Source organism: Taudactylus pleione, unplaced genomic scaffold, assembly GCF_031769625.1.
Source record: "Taudactylus pleione unplaced genomic scaffold, aTauple2 ptg000828l, whole genome shotgun sequence".
Taxonomy (NCBI): domain Eukaryota; kingdom Metazoa; phylum Chordata; class Amphibia; order Anura; family Myobatrachidae; genus Taudactylus; species Taudactylus pleione.
The window spans coordinates 2,456,536-2,480,814 of NW_028285230.1; the positions used below are offsets into that span (position 1 = coordinate 2,456,536).

General features: G+C 48.0%; 1 protein-coding gene across 1 annotated transcript in view; it reads right to left on the bottom strand.

The window, feature by feature from the left end:
• The window catches only part of ATP6V0D1 (ATPase H+ transporting V0 subunit d1), a 101,210-nt gene extending 77,550 nt beyond the window's left edge, over positions 1-23,660 (bottom strand). The window contains exon 1 of the mRNA XM_088458358.1: positions 23,325-23,660. Coding sequence (XP_088314484.1) covers positions 23,325-23,454 — 130 coding nt within the window. The 5' untranslated portion in view covers positions 23,455-23,660. The remainder of the gene's footprint in view (positions 1-23,324) is intronic.
• Positions 23,661-24,279: the final 619 nt, after the last annotated feature.

Below are 24,279 nucleotides of genomic sequence, written 5' to 3' on the forward strand. Positions count from 1 at the left end.
GTCCATGAGATGCCCTTTGTTTTTGCGTTCACTTCAGACCACCTCAAAGTCGCCATTTCTAATGCCAGCCGTCCCGTAAGCATCAGCGCGCATTTGTCTATACACGCAGGGCAACGCATGCATGGCAGGATTTACAGATTATTTTGCACAGTAGCAAACAGTCGCTAGATTCACTGAACGTCAGCACTGCCTGCACCTCTAAATCAGGCCCCAATGTCCTAGGCTACCACATGATGACAAAACAGAGCTCTCCGATTGTACAATACTCAAACATTCATGGACCCACCAACATCACAGAAACCAAGGCCATTATATAAGCAATGTGTGTGACCATGGGAGGGAGAGGAATGCTGCAGCCCTCGGGAGCAGGTAAGTGACCGCTGGGCCACCATGGACGATATGCTGACATTCTACCATGCCGACATTTCATAGCTGTCTACATGAAGAACGTCATCATTATGACCAGGTCATCATTTATATGTAGACATGATGATTGGCGACATATCATAGCTGACCCATCCTGGACCCCAGAAAAGTGACAACTGAGATAGTAGGACCATGTAGAAGGCTGTTCGTGGCCATAGGGAAAGACTGAAGGTTTCTAAAGGGTGTCACATGGCTGATTTTTGCACTTTATATTAATGGTGGAAGAATTATAGCAAGTGTTTTAATACCATTTTGTAAAAAGTTGGAAAAACAGATCTAACACCTCCACCTACCTGTTCCACATCATTTACACCTCCACCTACCTGTCCCACATCACTTACACCTCCACCTACCTGTGCCACATCACTTACACCTCCACCTACCTGTGCCACATCATTTACACCTCCCCATACCTGTGCCACATCATTTACACCTCCCCATACCTGTGCCACATCACTTACACCTCCACATACCTGTCCCACATCACTTACACCTCCACATACCTGTCCCACATCACTTACACCTCCACATACCTGTCCCACATCACTTACACCTCCACATACCTGTCCCACATCACTTACACCTCCACATACCTGTCCCACATCACTTACACCTCCACATACCTGTCCCACATCACTTACACCTCCACATACCTGTCCCACATCACTTACACCTCCACATACCTGTCCCACATCATTTACACCTCCACATACCTGTCCCACATCATTTACACCTCCACATACCTGTCCCACATCATTTAACCCATTAAGTCACCTGAAAACTGACATGACTTTATTGCCCAAATTATGCTATTGAATCCTCTCTATTGGAAGAGGTTTACCAGAGAAAAGTTCATAATGATTCCCCTACCCTTTCAAATACTTAGGGGGGTACGCACAAAAAAACATGAAGTTCTTCAGAAAAAGTAACACTAGTTTGTAACTGAATTGGAAATGGAATTCGCAGTGCGAGTTCGCCATGAGAGCGGCTCGCAGGACCTAACTCGCACCTAATTCAATCAACCCCTATATTAGACTAATTGTTAGCATTTAAGGCACCGCAATGGGGATTAATGTGGAGCCAACTAATCAATTTTAAAGGATTTACTAAAATCCTATTTCATGCAAATTTTGAGGACACTGCACAGATATTCCCATGTGTACGGAGCGAATGACTATGTCTTCCTATAGCCTAATCTTATGCATTTGTTTTTTCTATAATTTTCAAGTATCTATAAAAGAGTAAAGCAAGAGATAAATGCACTGAGAAGGATAGGAAAGTACAGAACCCACAAAGACAAACTATAATAATTGTTATATGAGGTACGTCTGCTACCTGTACACATAAAGCTAAAGTGTTCCCCTAGCATTGGGAGAATGTTACTCAATGGCCTAACCGCCAGGGGGGGGGGGGGGGGGGTGTTGTGTGTGTGTAGTGTATATATATATATATATATATATATATGCTACCCTGTTTTACAACACAGCTCTGCTAGGATTTCTACACAGAGTATACTGTATCTAGTATAAGCAACTCTGGCATATCCAATGGCAAATCAGGTAGACAGGTCATCTGATGGCGCAAATTAGGTTTACTGCGGAGGACAATGCATCATAGCTAAGTATTAAAATGAAGATTCATGGCATCTAGTCTCAGATAGCTATAAGGTAGGATTAACCATAGGATAACTTTTATGGCTTGACAAATATTGTAGAATCTAGCAGCCAGCATATAAATGTAGGAGCCAGCCATTCCTTTATTCCCTTCAACCTAAATTGTGCATTATATACAGCAGCCCTCTCTCTATACTCCTTATATCCCCTCACACACCTATGACTGCCCTCCTTAGCATCATTTCCCACCCAATCCCCTTCTTCATCATCTTCTCATAATCCCTCTATCAAATCACAATGGCCACCTTGTGCCCCCTCATCACAACCCTTCATTCTAATCAAAATAAATGCAGGACCACATTATGGTTTGTGGGGTCCCAGGGTTCCTGCTGACTCTTGGTAGGCAGAGCAGGCTGATCTTTACTCTTTCACCATGGTGGTCTACATCTAGCCCCCATAGCCGCTTTCTCTACTCTTGCCCTTGTTCTCTCTTTTCGTTAGTCCACCCTGCCACACAAATGTAATGTAATACTCTGATGAACTGGCTGATTGTAAATCTGCCCTGAGCAGCTCTCTGCTCCCTTCAGTGTTGCGGATGTAACACTTAAGGGATAACTCAGGACAGGAATCGGGAGGGAGCAGCTCTGCGTACCGTCTGGCAACAGGTGTCGCTGGTCACCTGATTTCGGTAAGTGGGCAAGACCATCAAGCAGCGGGGCCCTCCAGGGATCTACCCAATGGGCCCGTCCAATCATTGGAGGGGAACGGAGTAGATGGGGGCCCCAGGATACCTCCCCCAGCCACCCAGACAGGAGTCCGGCACTAAAGAAATAGCCTCCACCCACAATCATTAGTCCCTCCTTTTGCATCATCACTAACACTAATTCTCAATCATAAACCCCTTAATTCTGCATTATTAACCGCAGACAACCTGCCATCCTAACATTAACCCCTAACAAACCACACCACTGCTCCCTATAGTACAGTATTTCATAGGCAAAATGACTGAGGTCCCTTTAACCCAGGGATGGGGAACCTCCTGCCCGAGGGCCGTATAAGGCCCCCAGAACCATTAGATCTGGCCCTCAGAGCTTTTTCCTGCTATCCTCATCTGGCTAGCAGGCTGCCTAGAATGGCACCCTGCAGCCAGAATCTATGCAGCAGTGTCACCTGGAGAGTCCTTAGGAAGCTTCAGACTGTCACACCGCTGCCCTTACAGCTCCCCATAGCATCCTCAGGATTGCTGTAATCACTGTTGATTGTGGCCCCGCCCCCGTGTGACGTCACGTGGATGGGGGCGTGGCTTGCACCGGGTCCGCAAATAATGTTCTATATATCAAAATGGCCCTCAGCAGAAAAAAAGGTTCCCCCACCCCTGCACAGCCCCAATAATTTATAGTACAGATAGAATTGGAGAGGGACTGGAGATCGGCCAGAAACTTTTTTTCATGTTTTACATTATTGTTTATTTTATGTTTTAACCAGGGAGACCCGATGACACATTCAGTAGGAACACCATGACTGCGAGATGTCCCTGTATGACTGTGTGAGCATTCTGTAAGATGTACTTTGTGCAATCAGGAAAACAGCATATAAGTAGTTAAAAGTAAATATGACAAACTGTTACTAGCCCAATACATACACAATCATAGAAACAGGTCTCATAAATATATCGCTGAAAATAATAACAGAACATGGTGACCCAGAAATACAGCTATCGGCTATAAAAAACATCGTTACCTGAATTAACCACGGTGTAAGAACAATTATTTGGTTGTTCCTGACCTTTATGGAAAAGAAAACATGGGTGCCGTGTGGTCAAAGGAGGACAAGCAAGTGGGGGAAGCATCAACAGACACGCGTAATGTAGCTTCCTTCAATGTGAGGCTATGTAGCAGTACATCTAGTACACATTGGTCACGGCGCACAGCCCAGTGCTCGCTGAACATCATGTTCAGTTCCAAATCAATGACAATACACTTGGAGAAGCCAGATGTAAGCAGCAACTGCAGGAATCTGCTGCCACCTAGTGCTAGGAAAATGTATACTTAGGGCAGACAGCTGCACTTGAAAATGTAAGGAAAATAAGAGTAATTAAAAACATTTATTTATAGATTACCAGCATATTATATTGGAATTTACAGTTGAAGACAATGGCTGGGTGAACTACATGATACAGTTGCACAGCAAGCGTAGCAAGGGAGGTTAAATAAACTAATATGAACTTGTAAACTTGCTAGATTGTAAGCTCTCATGAGCAGGGCCCTCCCCATCAAAGATTTTGAGTAAAACACATCACTGGTTATCTACAGTGGTACAAAACGGTCAGTGCTGGGAGCCGCTAACGGCCAGTGCTGGGAGCCGGCATTCCTGTTCGCCCGCTCCTGAGGAAGCTAGCAGAAATGTGTGACGTGTCCGTGGTTTGCTCGTCCTAACCTGGACTTTCGGCGGGTTTAGCCATTTTATGCGGCTAAACCCAATCTAATTGGGCGCTACAATCGTGATAAATAATGGGCGCCCACAAACAATTGAATTGCAATAATGGATGCCCATTAATTACTACAACTTAAAAAATAATTGAATTGCCCACATAGAGTCACAAACATAGAAACAGATGTAAAAAACTAAAACAATTATTACAAATGGTGCTTACAATTGGGGGGGAAACCATTTTTTTTTTTTTCGGACCCTCTCGCACCCGATCTCCCGTCTAAAGTGACGAGGCGATTTTTAATTGTTTTGGACGCCCATTACTTTGTGAGAACATTGCGTTCAAATGCAGCGGGTATGGACTCTTTAAGCGGCTAAACCAGTCTAAGTTATCGGGCAGCTGCTGAAACGGCAGTTTGGGCACCCAAAAGCCGGACTTATCATGCATTTCTGCTCGCCACCTCGGGAGGGTGCAAGCAGAAATAATGGGCATCCGTGGCACTCGCGCCTGATCGCCAAAAGAATTAAATAGCTCCGTTGGGCAACTATAAAACAATTGATACCCCCTAGTGAGGTTAAAAATTTTAAAAATATTGCCAACTGCCCCGGGCCAGGAACTAGCACAGTGCTATAAACATATATCCCCACCAACAGCTACAGTGGTTATCCCACCACCTTGCACTGCATGCCCACTGTTGGACAGTGAAATCTTCACCTCCTTTTGGAGGCATTTTATAAATAAAAGATAAGAAATATGGTCACAGCAAACAAAACGCTGGGTCGCCACTGGGCATAGCTGATTGCGGCATTAAACTAATCAGGTCAGGTATGTTATTTATACAGGAGGGTAAAACAAATCTGTCAAATTGATGCAACAAGATGAGAATAAAATAAAAAAAAAAGATAAGAGGTTTGTCAGCACAATTCTAAAGTTGCAAGTCCTAGTGCTAGAGACAGCAATAGGTATGTACTGACGTATAACATGGGGGGCGTACACCCTAATGCTGGGTACACACATGGCCAACTTGTCAGCTGACCTACGGCTATTGGGCGGCCTATTGGAAAGCCAATACGTGCTTACCAATCTGCAGCTCGATATGTCTGGGCTGACATGACAAGTGGGCAGGCCCACCTAGTTGTGATGTCAGTGTCGGCGGTCCATGCAGCATGTATATGGGCGGTCGGCGGGTCGACCATGTGCTGTCAGTTGTGCAGCAGTCAGATGCACTGATATATCGGCACTGGCTGTGCTGCACAACTGACAAGATATGTCTGTAAAGGTAAGAGTTTATGATGACGGCGGTCGGCGACCGCTGGCATCTCCACTACAGAATCCCGGCGAGGGTTAATTAACCTATGCCGGGAGACCGGCATCCCGATCGAAGGGATGTCGGGCACCGAGCGCGTACAGCCGCGGTGGGGGGGGAGGGAGGGGAATGGGTTAGGTTCGGGCTCCAGGGGGGGGGGACTTAGGGTTAGGCACCCCTCCCGGAGGTTAGGTTTAGGCTAGGGGGAGGAAGGGTTAGGGTTAGGCACCCCCCCGGGGGTCTTAGGTTTGCATGGCGGGGAAAGGGGGGATTAAGTTAGGGCACTTAGAGGGGGGATTAGGGTTAGGCACCATATAGGAGGGTTAGGGTTAGGGGGTAGATTAGGTTAGGAAATACTTACCTTTAGGACGATCGGGATTTCCTTCCACGTCGGGCTGGTGCTGCCGGGTTTTGAACCGGCCGGCGGTGTAACATACTGATTCCGTCTGTAAACTACGTCGTTCCCAGACATTGTCTGTACGCACCCACTGATGCACTATGCAATCTATCGTTCGTTGGCTGATTGAATGACATATCGCATGGTGTGCACCCAGCACAAGACGCTCCTCACTCTAATATAATGGGACAGCTGCTCTTTTATACCCAAATGTGTCATCTATAAGAACGTAAAACTGAATGATGCATACTGAAGTCTGACCAGTAGAGGGCACCCTTAACTGTATGTACCAGAATACTGTTGAATATATGACAAACTGTGAGGCTTCCAGGGGAGGAACACAAGTGTAAGTGCAGGATGGAGCAACAGAAGTACTAGGAGAATGGTGGGACAGTTAACAGTTAATAAAACTTTGTTTAGGATGGAAAAGCAATATAACTCCACGTCCCCAAAAACTATAGTATACCATATATGCAGTGTTCTCCCCAGGCTGTTTGCTGCGGGCGCATCGCCCGGCAGAAACAGCCTGTCGTCTGGCACTTTTCCCCGCCGACCCCCGCTGTGGAACACTGGCCTCTGAAGTGACCGGAGGCTAAAGAAGTCTCCGATCACTTCAGAGGCCAGCGTTCCCAGTGATGCACTGCGCGGGTGACGTCATGACGTCAACTGCAACATGAGGAGCCTGCCCCGCACGCCTGCTGGATCTAGTTATAACCACTCAGTGCATGGCGGCAGCAGCAGCGGCGGCGAGCGGGAGAGCGGCCAGCAAATAAAGGTAAGTGCTGGGGCCAGGACAAGGACCAGTCTGGGGGCACTGCATAAAGGGGCCAGCCTGGGGGCACTGCATAAGGGACACTTTAAACCTGAGGGCACTGCATAAGGGGCCAGCCTGGGGGCACTATTTAAGCCTGGGGGCTTAACCATAAGGGACCAGTCTGCGGCACTATATAGGGGCACTACTTCAGCCAGGGGGCACTGCATAAAGGGGCCAGCCTGGGGGCACTGCAAAAGGGGCCAGCCTGGGGGCACTGCAAAAGGGGCCAGCCTGGGGGCACTACATAAGGGACCAGTCTGCGGCACTACATAGGGGCACTACTTCAGCCAGGGGGCACTGCATAAGGGCAAAGCTAAACTACAGGGGGCAATGCATAAAGGGGGCACCATATAAAGGGCACAAATACAGGGGGCACTGCATAATGGGCACTTTTGACTGAGCGCCAGTGGGGGAGCAGCCTGAAACCGGTCGGGCTGGATTGGTAAGGGAGATACCTCTTTTCCCGGAGCACACATAATTGTGAAGGCCCCCCCACCCGGCTACTTTTGGATGCCACCCGGCTGGAAAAAAATTCTGGGGAGAACACATGTATACCTAATAAAGATCTGATGCCGTCAGTATAAAATAAAATAAATGAAAGCTAGAATAAAAAGGCATACATTACAGGATGACTATACCACAACAAAACATGGGTGAAAGTTAAAGGAAGCCTAACAACGACTAAACACTGGAAGCAAATACAAATAGGGGAATGTAATTAGGATAAATATAAGCCAAGTGCATAAAGTACATTGTTATGTGTTAATCCGTTAGCCCTCTGCAATGTAAACTTTTATTTATAAATGGATTTATATAGCGCACACATATTACACAGCCCTTTACAGAGAATATTTAGTTATTCCCCACAACATGGACATACACATGCACACTAGAGTTAATATATCTTATTTTACTTTCTGTCAGAAGCCAATTAACCTACCAGTATGTTTATGGAGTGTGGGAGGAAAGCAAAGCACCTGGAGGAGACCCATGTAAACATTGGAAGCACATACAAACACCACACAGTTAGTGGCGCTGTTTGAAATTGCATGCAGCAATTACCGTGCCATAACTGTGCACAATACACTTCACAATGACAGACATTACAGCTGCTGTATTTCTATATGTTAGAGGCTGTTGCAATATTGACATCTTCCTTGTATCTTACATGCTGCACAAGAGATCTGGTGAAGCAATGTACGATCCCATGCAGCACTATGTGGGGGGGGGGGTGCCGGCATATCGGGCAACTGACCGCTCCGTGTGTGGGGACCGCCAATATGTCGGCCGTCGGATCGCACAGTGTATGGGGTCCTTAAATCTAACAGCAAATATCTGCTGAAGTTTTTAGTATTGCCACAAGGTGGCAGCAGTGTGCCACGCTATCTGGTAGCTGATAACCTGCACACACAGCATGTGTAGATTCATGCACACACTGTATATTAACAGCCAGAGTTATCAAATACATGTTTCATTAAAATATACTAGAAAAAAATTCCCATTGACGCTAGATCCAGCAATTACAGTTTAATAGGTAACTAGTAAACACATAATAGCTACTGCAAACCAGTGCACACACTGACACATGCAAGCATCAAAATAATTTCATTTTTAATATTTGAACCCCTATCCCTAGTTATTCTAATAAATGCAATATGTAAAGTAAGAAGGGTCTGTGTGCAGAATAAGCATAGCAGTCACTGGATAGAATAGAACCTCAGAAATAAAGAAAAAAAATACTGTGCTGGTAAAATCACAATGACCATAGACCCAAAGTAATTATAAAAATAGATTCTCTAATTTAATAGTAACAATCACATTCACTCATATTGCCAAATTAGATAAATACAATATTCAATAACAACAATGTTCCCTTAGGAACGCCTGCCGTTCCTGGGCGGCCCTATTACTTCACTCGTGCTGTCAGTAGTGGACTTCCTGCTTTATTAGAGCAGGAAGTCCACTTGGGCTTGCGGGTTCCCGAGACCCTCCTGCAGGGTCTCGACGCAAGCCCGATGGTCGCGATAATCGCGACCATCACCAGGCTGCTCGCACTAGCTGTGGGTGGTCACAGCTTTGCGAGCGGCCTGGAGGCCGAAATTAAAAAAAAAAAAAAAACACTGTTTCAGAGCGAGCACCTCTGAATCAGGCCCTTTGTACCTTATAACTAAACCTGGTTCCCTTTGGTACCAAGTAGCAGTAAATGACACTTTCCTGCACTTACGGCTGAATAGGTATAATGCATTATTACTACCTGCTTGTCCTGTATGTGTCCTATCACTCAATGAGAAGGTAGTCCATGCTTAGCAGCAAGCACTCCCAGCACTGGGCTATTAGCTGTTGATGTGTAAATGCTGCGCAGTGCCATGGGAGAAGGGGACATACATTATACAAGGGAGACAACATAGATGTATGATTGGAGTGCCCTACTGGTGAGAGCTTAATGTCATTGGTAGAGAGCACAGCTACAGCAATAGGAGTGAAGACCTGGACTGGGGTGAGGGTGCGTTAGTGAGGGTAGTACAGGTGGAAGTAGGGCAAGGTGTAATAAGGAGAAGGGTTTTCATAGAGTAGAAAGATTTGGAGTCAGTGGGTCACCACGATGAGGCACCTGTGGTAGCGGCACAGGAGAAGTCTGCGGAGGCGCCTCAGATGGTGAGAGAGATTTGGGCAGGGGTGGTGTTGAGGGCTATGTGGGTAAGTGCGAGTAATCTGAACTGGCTTATGGAGGACACAGGGAGCCGGTGTAGGCGGAAGATCAGTCTTGCTGCGGCATTAAGGATGGATGGGTGAGGGGAATGCCAGACAGGAGGTGAAAGAATCAATCGGGTAACATCTTAAGCTGCCCAAACACATAGCGATATTTTACCCGATTTGGCCGATTTCGATGAATAGTGACGACGAATTGTGTAAAATATGGCCAAATCGTGAGGGTCGTACATTGCATCTTCAGATCTGCCGTGCTGTAGGGCAGATTTCCCGATCTGGGACACAATGCACTGGATCTTATGTCAGATTGGACATTTTTTACTCCAAATGGTGGGTAGGACTGCCGGGGAGCGGCTGGGGGAGGGTTCAGGGGAAATTGCACACATCGTGGGATTATGTGCAGCTCGCTATGGTAAGAAAAGGGCATATTCTGGGACTGGATTGGATTCCAACTATTATACTGTATGGGGTTTGTATGTTCTCCCCATGCTCCAGTTTCTTCCCACAATTCAAAATCATACTGGTAGGTTATTGGTTTCTGGGGAGAGAGAGAGAGGGGGGAGAGGAGGAGAGAGGGGGGGGGGGAGAGGAGAGAGAGGGGGGGGGGAGAGGAGAGAGAGGGGGGGGGGAGAGGAGAGAGAGAGGGGGGGGAGAGGAGAGAGAGAGGGGGGGGAGAGGAGAGAGAGAGGGGGGGGAGAGGAGAGAGAGAGGGGGGGGGGAGGAGAGAGAGGGGGGGGGAGGAGAGAGAGGGGGGGGGAGGAGAGAGAGGGGGGGGGAGGAGAGAGAGGGGGGGGAGGAGAGAGAGGGGGGGGAGGAGAGAGAGGGGGGGGAGGAGAGAGGGGGGGGGAGGAGAGAGAGGGGGGGGGAGGAGAGAGAGGGGGGGGAGGAGAGAGAGGGGGGGGAGGAGAGAGAGGGGGGGGAGGAGAGAGAGGGGGGGGAGGAGAGAGAGGGGGGGGAGGAGAGAGAGGGGGGGGAGGAGAGAGAGGGGGGGGAGGAGAGAGAGGGGGGGGAGGAGAGAGAGGGGGGGGAGGAGAGAGAGGGGGGGGAGGAGAGAGAGGGGGGGGAGGAGAGAGAGGGGGGGAGGAGAGAGAGGGGGGGAGGAGAGAGGGGGGAGGAGAGAGAGGGGGGAGGAGAGAGAGGGGGGGGAGGAGAGAGAGGGGGGGGAGGAGAGAGAGGGGGGGGAGGAGAGAGAGGGGGGAGAGGAGAGAGAGGGGGGGGAGGAGAGAGAGGGGGGGGGAGGAGAGAGAGGGGGGGGAGGAGAGAGAGGGGGGGGAGGAGAGAGAGGGGGGGGAGGAGAGAGAGGGGGGGAGGAGAGAGAGGGGGGGGAGGAGAGAGAGGGGGGGAGGAGAGAGAGGGGGGGGAGGAGAGAGAGGGGGGGGAGGAGAGAGAGGGGGGGGAGGAGAGAGAGGGGGGGAGGAGAGAGAGGGGGGGGGAGGAGAGAGAGGGGGGGGAGGAGAGAGAGGGGGGGGGAGGAGAGAGAGGGGGGGGGAGGAGAGAGAGGGGGGGGGAGGAGAGAGAGGGGGGGGAGGAGAGAGAGGGGGGGGAGGAGAGAGAGGGGAGGGAGAGGAGAGGGAGGGGAGAGAGAGGGGGGAGGAGAGAGAGGGGAGGAGAGGAGAGAGAGGGGGGGAGAGGAGAGAGGGGGGGGGAGGAGAGAGAGGGGAGGGGGAGGAGAGAGAGGGAGAGACAGAGAGTCCATGTGATCGGGAACAGATTGTAAGCTCCACAAAGCCAGATGGAATGATTAAACATTCTTAGGGCTGTATTAAATTGTTTTAGCGTGCCCAAGCCAACATCTAAAGTGACGAGAGATCGTGGGGGCGCTATTCAATTGTTGCTGTTTTTCGCGCTGATCGTGCCCAAAGTGGTCGGTTTTAGCCACGTAAAATGACTATCCCCGACCAAAGTGCAGGGCGAGATCGCAAAAAGTGTTGTTTGGGTGCCCAAACAGGCCACTTTTAGCCCATTTAAGCTCGCAACCCCTTGGGGCTGTGAGCTGAAATTGAGCGCTTGGCAGCTGGTCTCGCCCGACAGGAGCAACAATTGAATAGCTCATGTTGGGTGCATAAAGGGGCGACATAATTGAATACCACCTTTAGTGTTCATTCTAGCACCTGCCACAACCCTTGCAGTTCCTCTTTCTCTGCTCTGGAGCTTCTAGCACACTCAGATGATGCAACAAACTGCTGAGATACAGACCAGAGAGTTTCCTAGAAGCACCAGAGCAGACAGCGACACAGGAGGCGTTCAGCATCCCAGCAGTCGGGGATGCCGACGCTTACATTACCGATGCTGGAATACCGACGTCGGTCAGAATCCCCGCGCCAGCTTCCTGACCGCAATGTGCTGTCCCAGGGAAAGCAGGATGGCTTTGTACAATTTAGCTTTGTGTGCAGATTTTCTTCTTTTAGCTTGATAGTGTGGTAATAACACATCTCCCAAACTGAAGAGAAGCTCCAGATACAACTGCATGATAACAGTAGTGGACTAAGGACCTCATTCAGAGCCGGACGCTATTTGCGCTCGCTCGTTCAGAAAAAGGGGTCGGATATTTAAATAGAGAGCTCGCTCTATGCGGTCTGTTGACGTCTCTATATCTGAGCGAGCAAACGAAATATGCGCTCGCTATTTTGTAAAGACGCCCCCTGGCCGTTCGCATCATACGTCATCTCCGCTATTTATTAGATTAATCGAGTACATCGAAAGGAGTCTGAACTGCTCGCAGAGCTTGTATTTTCCTACCGCAATCATGTGAACAGTTCAGGCTAAGAGACAACCAAGTGACGTGGCCGATGACGCTGCTTTGTTAATTATGCACACCCTTAAAACGCCCGCTTTGACCGTTTGGCACGCCTGCGTTCGGATCTCCACTCCCCGTTTTCAAGCACCTTCCCCTGTTACCACCCACAAACGCCTCATTCTGTCACTCAAATTAGCAGGCACTCGCTATTTTGCAAACACACGATTTCCGACCGCAATGACTGGTTGACGCATGCGCATTACGACCCATACGCATATGTGCGAACGTTGCTCGGAGCGAATGAGCGGCTCTGAATCAGGCCCTAAGTGCGGATACCCAGTCCGCTAAAATTAGGATGTAGGTGACCAGCAGCCCGCCTTCTCTAGCATCGTCTGATTGGCCAGGGATAGTACCACCATCAGGCATGGATAGGGGGGTCTAATGTATGGGGTGCTAAGACCATAAGAGGCTGGCAGCTCCTTAATGCTGAGCCGTACGGGACACCTCCCTAGGGTGCACTTTCATTCAACGTAAATTGTTCTTAACTGGTGGAAACCTCTGGGGGTGGATGGTTCAGGCGGTCGGACACTGCAGGGTACGGATTAAGCAAAGCAGAAGCAGCAGTAGGAACACAGAGCAGCAATGGGACAGGTGGCCAATAAAAAGGAGCTTGCGGATGTACACAGACCAATGAGACCAGGTGTATGGCGTTGTAAGTGTTAATATATCTGTACACATTTAATGCTGGGATTAACTCAAGAGACTAATTGCTTTTGCATGAAGTGAAATGTGATGAATTGTGCAATGTCTGGAACACCTGCGGACACCGATTCCCACAGGACTGAGACAGTTACTATTGTTATGTAGATGCTTTAACTTTAATTATCAAAATGCAGACTATGGGGCCAACTCAGCTAGCTCGGAGGTCCTGTAGTAACACGGCACAATTTGTTCTATGCAAAAGCAACAAAAAAAAATGTACATTGGGTTTTTTTTTTATTTACATATTTTTTTATATTCACATTTACTGTAAAGAAACATCCCGCTGAGATACAATGTCTTGTTCGTCTTAGGGCCTGAGAAAGCAGCGTACGCATTTGTGCGGCGATTTCGTACAGAACGCAGCTGCGAAAATATGGTAGCGCCTGCCAAAGCCCAGCCAGCAGCACAGGGACGCCCACTGCTGCCTTCTCATATCCATCCAACCTCACTTTTCTTCCTATACATCGGTACCATCAATGCACAGCATTCACCGCAGGTCTGACCAGCCGCAGACACTACAAGCCTCCTCGCACACAGCATACTCAATCATCGTATGCAATGGCTAATTTATACACGCTCATGAAACAGCGCACAGACAGGCACGCCTGCGTTTTACTGACCACTCCCCCCGTCATCCCAAACGCTGACATCCCGTCACTCACTTTACGATGGATTTCTTTGTGCGTCCGTAATCGCAATGCGATCACCGTGCACGCGCAGAGCAGCTTGAATGCATGCATAATGGCAAATCATTGCTCGCCTGCATCCGTAGTCGCCATTGCATACGCTGCTGTAATCAGGCCCTTAGGGTCCCAGGATGCTCATAGTCCCATGGTAAGAGCTTCTTCTGTAATGCACATAACGCAGTGTGTGCACATAATGGGGCTGATGCAATAAATTGCAAGTATATCCAAAACTGCTGCTATTGCAAGATGCATTAAGGAGCAGATGTGCCAGGCTTACAACAGGCCTATAAGCCATTTGATTGTGAAATAAGTATTTTCTATTATGCTTCAATGAAACTTAATAAACATCTTAGAAATGTGACGTATAAAAAAAAAAAAGAGCAATAAAATGTCTGAAACAGGCACCCAATAGCAATGTACGCCCAAGCCACGGAAATAGCATCCATCCGTGTCCCATCCACAATCAGCCAATCAAAAGCATCCACGCTGGCTACTGATATAATCATCACTCTATTGCACCTGCCCTTGCACCGGCAAATGACATGGCTCGGATAGGTGTGTGTGTGGGTCTGCAATTTTGGAAACACACTCTGACTGCATTTGGTATACATTACTCCGGCCCCTTGCCTCCGCAGTCCTGGCTCTAGAGGCACAGGCGGGTAAGTGTCAGATTCCTGCAGACCTGCATAGCTCGTGTGTGTGCTGCCTGCTCTCTGAGCATGTAAGCCAGGGGTCTTCAACCTTGGCCCTCCAGCTGCTGTGGAACTATACATCCCAGCATGCACTGCCATAGTTTTAGCATGCTGTTATATCAAAAAGGTGGCAATGCATGCTGGGATGTGTAGTTCCACAGCAGCTGGAGGGCCAAGGTTGAAGACCCCTGATGTATGCATTTTATGCTACACACACTGGTGTAAGTTCCACTACATATCAGCCCCAATAGGCTGGCTTCAATAATGGACTTCTTGGTTATTTAAAGAAACATCTTAAATGGTCTCCCTACATCATGAATAGGATTATATTTGTCAGTGCCCCTGCGGCACTCGATGGCTGCTTTGCCGTCCCAGCGCTACTCCCTACATGCAGCTACTCAGATTCCCCTGAGCTTAGCACTTTGCAGAAGGATGGAGACGAGAACAGAGGCTTTCTATATAACTCCCTCTCTCCTAACCATCCTGCTATAAGGTGCCAAGTACAGTACTGCTCAGGACACAGGAGCATATGTAACGTACACCGGAGCTTTGCTGCCATCTACAGGCAGGATGACTAATCAGCGAGGAACGGGGACCTTTTACATTCAATGCCCCAGAAGAAAAGAGCCAATACTGTGCTTTATAGTTGCTACCCCTCATTTGTGTACTAACCACCAGAATGGGCTAATCTGTATACTAGTCACAATTACAAGAGCAGTGACGGAAGAGCCAGGTTTATTCGGATGGGTTGTAAATAAATATTAGTCTTGCACCTAAATATTCAGATTCTTGCCCCCCCCCCCCCCCCATTTAATTATATATTTAAGGGAGAGAAAGCCTTCAAGCCATCTACACTATGTAGACAAAAGTGATTGGACACTGACAGCAAATAGATCAATGAGATTATATTTATGTCAATGCTTTGCAGACGCACCACGTGCAGTGATTACTGCAGCCCCCTTCTTGGCAAACTGTCCACAAGTTCCAGGACAGCAGCAGGCGGTATGTTTTGCCATTTAGCCTTACGTACAGTGAGGAAGGTTGAGTCGGCCTAGAACGCACCGGCCGCTCCAATTCTTCCCAGAGGTTCTCAATGGGGTTAAGATCTGGACTCTGAGCTGGCCAGTTCATCCGGGTTACTGAATTGTCTGTATACCAGTCCAGCGTCGCCCTGGAAACATGACAGGTGGCATTGCCGTCCTGATAAAAACATTTGTTGTTTCCGTAGAACTGCCACAATGTAGGGAGCACAGAGTTATCGTTGGGGAGCACAGAGTTATAGAGAACATCTCTATACTTCTAAAGCTAGGTACACACTGGAGCAATGTTGTTACGATATCGTGCAGTGTATATGCACAAAGTGCGAGCTCCCGCGGTCGCACGCGCTATGCAGCACATCAAACCTGACGATATTGCAAGCGGCCACATTCATGTAAATGAGGGCTGGAACGAGTGGTCATTCCGTCATTCATATCATCGCTCTAATGTGTACCTGCAGTACAATATGTTGGCACGACGGTCGGCCATATCGTCCCGGTAGACATCATCCAGTGTGTACCAGCTGTAACAGGGGGTGTCCAATCACTTTTGTCTACACAGTGTACTTCAAAGTTTAGCTATAGCCCACCCAATAATCAGCTACCAGACACTATTTACTCTCATTCTCTCCACTACAGCTAGAAGTGATGTCATTCTCCAGCCATGTTGAGAAACCAGAGGCTGTGAAAGTAACAGGAACACGTCATGTGATTATCAGCTCGCAGGTCACATGACCGAGGAAGGGAAAACTGCTACACGAGATATTACTGTAACTGTCCCATTAAGACTAATTAAATAAAACAAGATTAATATAAACAAAACTGTAGCAAACAGATGAACTTTTACTGACTTCACAATACAACCAACATTACTTACTGAATATTGGATATTTCTTCTATGACAATAGGAACAAAGATTCAGCTAGTTCCACCAGAACCACGATTTTCCCAGCCTGAGATTATAAACTAAATAATGAACGCCCTACATCAAAGAATTCCACGGTGACTTCAATGGACGGAGTACGTATAATATTCAACCTAAAAGGGGCACCTCCGATAATAAGCAAACAACTAGGGCGCCAGAACAACACTTCATGGTGATTTTCACACAAATAGCAGCCGTTATACATGACAACCCTACAGGGCACTGATGGTCCTGCCCACGGAACATGATCACACTAATTGTATGATACATTTATATAATAGTATCCGGCCTGTGAGGGAGTACCTGTAGTACAGTCAGCACCAATATACTCTAAATACCATCGGGAACTGACTTGTGGATGATTAGTGGTGCCCTCATCTCCCAGTCCCCTTCCCACAAGTCCCCAGATGGGCATCTTCTCTGGACCTACATGGTCTCCATTTTTATCCCTTCATTCATCACCTGTTCCTCTCCTTATACTGTAATACACACTTTATTAAATTTTTCTACATTTCCACAGCAGATCGGATTAAGACATTATTTGCTCTTTGGGCGGAATTAATTGATTTCGCGGCCCGCATCTCACGTCTAAAGTGACAGGAGATCGCGGGCCGCTATGCAATTGTGCCAGCTTTTCACGCTGATCGCGCCCATAGAGGTCAGATTTAGCCGCGTAAAGCAGCTAAACCCGACCAAAGTGCTGGGCGCGATCACGAAAAGTGATGTTTGGGCACCCAAACATGTCACTTTTCGCACATTTCAGCTCTCATCCCCCAGGGGCTGCGAGCTGAAATGTAGCGCTGGCAGCTGATCGTGCCCGACAGGAGCAAGAATAGAATAGCTCCGTCGGGCGCGATAGGGGATGAAAAGAATTGAATTCCGCCCTTTGCGTTTAATAATTTTTTTTTAGATTTATTTTTCTTTTTTTATTTTACAAACTACTGTGGTTAATAAAGTTTTATGTTGGGGGGTGGATTAACTTCTTCAGAGACAAACTGGCAAAGTCGTAAACCAATAGCATTACCGCTCTCCCCGTCATTCATTCTTTAAGTAATGTTATATGGGATCCATAGGATATTCTTATTTCCAGTATAAATGTGTAGTTACATGGCTTGGTAACTGTCCCCGAGAGCACAATCAGAATAGGCTTTTATTCCAAATATTATAGAAGGTCCAAAAAGTGTCGTAACATAATGGCGATGTACAGCTGTGTACAAGCTGTGTCAGTAAGGTGCACACACTGGGCCCGATTCAGAGACGCTCGCTCTGAATCAGGGCCGGGCTTTTCTTTTTTGGAGCGGCCTCTAGACCGCTCGCATAGCTGTGGGTGACCACCCACAGCTATAGCGAGCGGCCATGATGATGGTCGCGATGGTCAAGACCATCGGGCTTGCGACGAGACCCTTGTGATTGGGTCTCGTTCATCGCAAGCCCCAAAGAGCTTTCGGCTCTAACAGAGCCGGAAGCTCTCCACTGACATCACTCGTGATGTCAGCGGGGCCGCCCCCAAACGGCAGGCGTTCACATGGGAACGCCTCCGTTTGGGCAGCCACCCCCCGGCCCGCCCGCCAAAGTGGGCGAGCTGTCACTCAACAGCCGGGTCTCGGGCACGCCCCCAAGAGTGACGAAAAGGGGACGCGTCTTAAGCACGCCCCCTTTTCGATGACCACGCCCCTTTCTCGGACGCGCGCCCTCTCTAGCTCCGGCGCCCTGCCTCACGCCGGAGCTAGAGTGAACACTGTAATTGTGATATTTTGCTTAAAACCTGGTGAGTGCCGATTTCATTGATAGAGAATATATATATATATATATATATATATATATATATATATTTTATATAAAATTTACATTTTCTTACACACGTCACGTTGAAATTAATAGGCCTACTACCTTGCGTTATGGTTGTATTTACTACTGGTTGCTTTTTTTTGTTGCATTGCTGGGCCCCAGCACAACAGTATTGCAAGACAAAGGCCTACATAACAACAAGTAAGACAACTTTCAATGTGGCAGCCAAGTATCGCTCAGCTGGGTTGGGTATGAAATTCCAGCAGCTCAACAGCCGCCGGATTGACATGCCGACGCCGGAAGCCTGACAGAGGAGAAGCCCGACGGAGCATGCAAGTACAATAACCCTATGCTTCTCCCTCCCTAACCCTCCCTTAAGGGTGCCTAACCCTAAAAACTCCTGGGGTGGTGGACTAACCCTAAGTCCCCCCTGGGGGTGCCTAAACTCAACCCCCCCCCCTAAACCTAACCCTACCAGTGGGCTGCCTAAACCTAACCTCCCCCCAGTAGCACCTAACTCCCCCTTTCCCTAGCCTAACTCCCGGGGGGAGTCTGGGGGTGCCTAAACCTGCCCCCCACCCCTGCGGATAAGAGCTAAAAGCGACCGGACTTACCAGGATTGGGCCAGTGTCCTTTGGCATTCAGGCGTCGGGATTAAGATGGGCGTCGGTATTATCTTAAGTCCCTAGTCGGGCTTCTGCTGTCGGGATATAGACCGGCGGCATTTAGTCAGTTGGTCTATAAACTACATCTCGCTCAGCTGACATGAAAATAAGATCACTTTAATAAATAGGACTCCAAGGGGGGTTAATTCAATACATCACAAAGTTTGTGATTGGCAGCTCCAGAACGACAAATTGCGTTCGTCAGCATCGCACTGCAGATACACTCCATACAGATGCCCCATATCCCATAGAGATACACAGGAACACTGCCAATGTCACCTTACTGTAACTGCAGATACACTCCATACAGATGCCCCATATCCCATAGAGATACGCAGGAACACTGCCAATGTCACCTTACTGTAACTGCCGATATGTGCGCAGCTGGGCATTGCAGCAACACCCAGAGGCATATTGCCAGCTACTGTATCCCACTCTATGTATTTTCCATTACAATACCCAAGACAGCACTTTCCATTTCAAGGATTTCAGTCACAATTAATATTTATAGGATGCTGGAACAAGATGGTGGAATATATTGTGGACCCAATACTTCATACGAGTATCACAATGCCCGAGACGACTAATCACAGTGCCCGAGACGACTAATCACAGTGCCCGAGACCACTATCACAGTGCCCGAGACCACTATCACAGTGCCCGAGACCACTATCACAGTGCCCGAGACCACTATCACAGTGCCCGAGACCACTATCACAGTGCCCGAGACCACTATCACAGTGCCCGAGACCACTATCACAGTGCCCGAGACCACTATCACAGTGCCCGAGACCACTATCACAGTGCCCGAGACCACTATCACAGTGCCCGAGACCACTATCACAGTGCCCGAGACCACTATCACAGTGCCCGAGACCACTATCACAGTGCCCGAGACCACTATCACAATGCCCGAGACCACTATCACAATGCCCGAGACTAGCTGACAATGTGGATAAGCAGCTGTAAAATTGGATGAGAGAAAAGAAACACACAGGAAGTGAATTGCGAAAGCGAAGTATCTACTTCCTAATTTCTGTATTCTCATTTCTCAAAGAGTTATAAGAAAACCGCTGATGTTCTGCATATTGGCATAACCATGTATTTCACTCATAGGGGTGTATTTACTAAAGGTTTTAAAAATGGAGATGTTGCCCATAGCAACCAATCACATTCTATTTAACTAGCACCTTCTAGAACAGGGATTCCCAACCACGGTCCTCAAGGCACACTTATGGAGCATACACACGGTCAGATTTGTCAGACTTGTCAGATTTGTCAGATGAACGACTGAACGATTGAACGATTTGAACGATTTGAACGATTTTACCAAAGTTTTGAACGATTTGAACGATTTGAACGATTGAACGATTTTTGACTGCATTAAAATGAATGGAATCGTCCAAGTCTGACTGCAAACACATCAGATGTCAGAAATCGTTATCTGACCATCGGGAACGCGCATCGTTGATCGTCCATCGTTCAGGCATGTCAGATATGAACGATTTTCCTTCAGATATGAACGACTGAACGATTTTTAAATCGTTATCGTTCATATCTGAAGGAAAAATCTGATCGTGTGTATGCACCATAACAGTCCAGGTTTTATTGGATAGCCATACTTGAGCACAAGTGACTTAATTAGTTCCTCAGTTATTTTGATTTAACCATCTGTGCACAATCATGGATATCACTAAAACCAGGACTGTTAGTGTGCCTTGAGGACCGAGGCTGGGAAACACTGTCCTAGAAGATAATAGCTAGAATCGGATTGGTTGCTATGGGCAACATCTCCACTTGTAAAAACTCTCACTTTAGTAAATATACCCCTTTTACACCAACATAAAAATTCCAGGTGGATGCAAGTGAATGCACATTAACCCGGGATTGTTGCCGGTGTAAATGGATCCACCCAGGTCCAGGGACCCGGAAATCCAACTCGGGTAGTTTGCAGTGTTAGCCACGGATCATTCACGTGTCACCCTGCAGTGTAAACTGTGCAATCCGGGTCACGATGATCTGGATCGTGCCGCATGCCACCCGATAGGCCTGCTTTAGTGCCGCTTGGAGATTACATCATCTCCAAGTGTCCACTTCAACCAGCGCCAGCCCGAGCAGCGCTCCCCACACGCCCTCTCTGCCTCTGGACAACTGCAGAGTGAGGTAAGAGGGAGGGGCAATAGGAAGAAGTGCGTCTTACCTGCGCCGGAAGAGCCGGGTTAACAGCAAACCCGGCTCCGGTGTGAACGGTGCCGCGGTGTAAAAGGGATCTGTCCCGTGAATGATCCTGGTTGGAAACATGTCCTAAATTCCAGGTCAGACCTGGGACTTTGGTGTAAAAGTGGTATTAATATACCCCATAGACATAACAAATTCCCAACAAGCAATTTACGTGTATTAACATAAACTTACATCCAAGTACCAACATCAATCATTGGTATTTGATAAAGAACCTTATTTATATACTTACCGTATATATTTGATTTTACAGTTTCAAGCCCAATATCAGTGATCAGTAACTACACAGGGAAGAACCGGCAGCCGTGTCGGACTGGGGCATGAAGGGTCCCCCGGGGAAAGGCAGTCGTAGGGGCCCATCCTTAAGGGGTGTGGCCAGCCAACATGGATGCTTGGCCAGCAATTATAGAGGACATAGCATGCAGACAACATGGATACTACATTGCATGGTCTGTTCATCCATGGTCCTGCTCTACCAGGTAACTGACCCTGTAATAGAGTAACAATGTATAATTCGAGTGCACTGTCTGAAACTTGACATTAGAAGAGGAGGTGGGACCCTCAGGCAGTGGGGCCCACTGGGGATTTCCCCTGTACCCCTGTGGGCCTGACCGGCAGCATTGTAGTAATAATATTAGAATAACGTTTATTTATATAGTGCTCTTCTCTGAAAGGAAACAGAGCGCTTTACGTTTACGGGTATAAAATGTCAGAGTTGGCAGCCATCTTGGGTGCACTATAAAGGTTACAGCACGTGAATATGAATTACTAAGTATGATACAAGAAACCAAAGAACCATTCGTTCCATGGATTCTCCATCCCACACATGACAGTACCAGACATGGCAGCCATTGTGTGCGTACTACATAGGGTTACAATGGCTGAAACAAGCAATGCGTGCAGATAAGATACAACACCGGCTCATTGGTATGAACAGATTACACATACTAAGTAGCATAAAATAAAGATGACCCCTGCCGCTAATCTTTGTGATTAAAAAGTCACTACTGGATCTCCCATAAAACTCAATCAAAACATGAACTGGATACATTGGGGACAATTCAATTATTACTTTGGGAATGTAGCTCCCAGGCTAAGTGCCCGGGATATATACAGTTACTTCCCGAGGTTAGTCGGGTTAAGCTGCATGCTTCCGGACTAAGATCCGGGTGCGATGGAGGTCGCAACTAGCACCGAAGCCCTACTTAATGCAGTAGGGTGCGAGCAGAAACCCGCAATGAATGTAGCCTTGGGGCCAGTCGCGGGAGGTAATGACATAGCTCCTGGGCACTTAGTCTGGGTGGCAAATTCCCACATATGAATCAAATTGCCCCCATTGGATTGTTAAACCAACTTTCGGCAGAACCAATTACTCCTTTGGTGACTAGGAGGAGAGTAACGATGTATACGCTCCGAGACCGGCGGTTACTCCAGACAATAATTCTGATTATGAGGACTGCTTATTAAAGGTCTGTGGACAATTGTGTCTCTGACCAGGTCAGGAGCTGGGGGGAGAGATGTAGTAGTCAATTCAATTACGGGTGATGCTCAAACTGTGCCATTGCTGTAGGAACACAGCAACACACCAAAGCAGCCGTCCCCCAATTCATGTATTTTTGTTCTCACCCCCATAGGGCTTCGTATTAAAATACACAATCTCAAGGCTACCGTAAGTGCGGCTTAGGTGCGCACTAGAGCACATGCACCACCCGCAATTAAATTGACCCCCTAGACAATATGGAGGACAATTCAATTCATAGGGATGGACACGATTCGCCGTTCCAGACCACCACATCCATCTAGATTGCAAGCCTTTCCTAGCGCCCCATAGAGCTACGCAGGAAAACTGGCATTGCTGGGGCTAACGTAATTGTCTGACACATGCACAGCCACACATAAAGGCGATACCAGGCGGCACATGAGGCATAATTTAGTTCCCCGCTATGACACAGGTACCGTAACCAGTAAATGATGGGATGAAGAGGGTCACACAACGTGACCCCTGTGGGAGGAGTAGCAACCCCTGTACCCAGCAGGATGCTCTCCCCCCAAGGTGTACATATATATGGGGAACACTCAGACCATGATCACCACTCACCCTCCAGAGTCTCGCACTGCACCAGGTTAAGGTAGTCCCCCTGTGACAGGATCCCGGCCTTGAACCCGCGGACCAGCCCTTCCAGGTAGCCGCTGTCTATGTTGAAGTAGAGCTCGGAGAAGGACGTCATGGCGGCGGCGGAGCAACGGGAGAGATCGGTGTTCGTGAGGCCCCGGCGGAGGAACGGATGACGTCAGTGCAGCGGCCGCCGGACCCGGGGAGCAGCAAGCAGGGACGAGTCACGTGATCAAAGCCCCACCACCAGGTCACATGACGAGCCCGCTGTCAGGATGGTGGAGGCCCGGCCTTCGGAGCCGCACGGAGCAACCAATCAGCATCACCGCATGGCCGTGACGTCCGAAGCCATGACGAGGCTTGGACCGCAGCGGCTGATGGCAGTGTGTGGGTGCTGTCTGGAATTGCATGGCGTGAAGCAGCTCCCTCTATGGGTGGCACCCGGTAGCGCAGGTACCTGTTATTTTTTTTTAAGATACTTCCACAGCTTTCAATGAGTTTTTGCTATTTTTTAAATGATATATATATTTTCAATGAGTTTTTGCTGTTTTTTAAATGATATATATATTTTCAATGAGTTTTGCTGTTTTTAATTATATATAATAATACATAAAGTGCAAGTAATTGCTAACCACAATCCTGTGACCTCTTTATTATGTAGCCCTCCTGATGCTTGATACTAACGAAGGCCATTGGTGGTTATGCATTGATGGTTTGCCACAGGCACAGAGATGGTCAGTGGTTTTGCCATCGATGGCAGTGAGGCAGCAATGTTTCTTATTCTTTCCCTGAAGCAGGGGGATGGGGGAGGACACTGTGAAAATCTGTTTTAATAATAATAATAACAATTTTATTTATAGAGCGCTTTTCTCCCACAGGACTCAAAGTTGCTTTACAGACATCAGAAAACATGGTACATTGTATAAGGAGTTGGTATTGC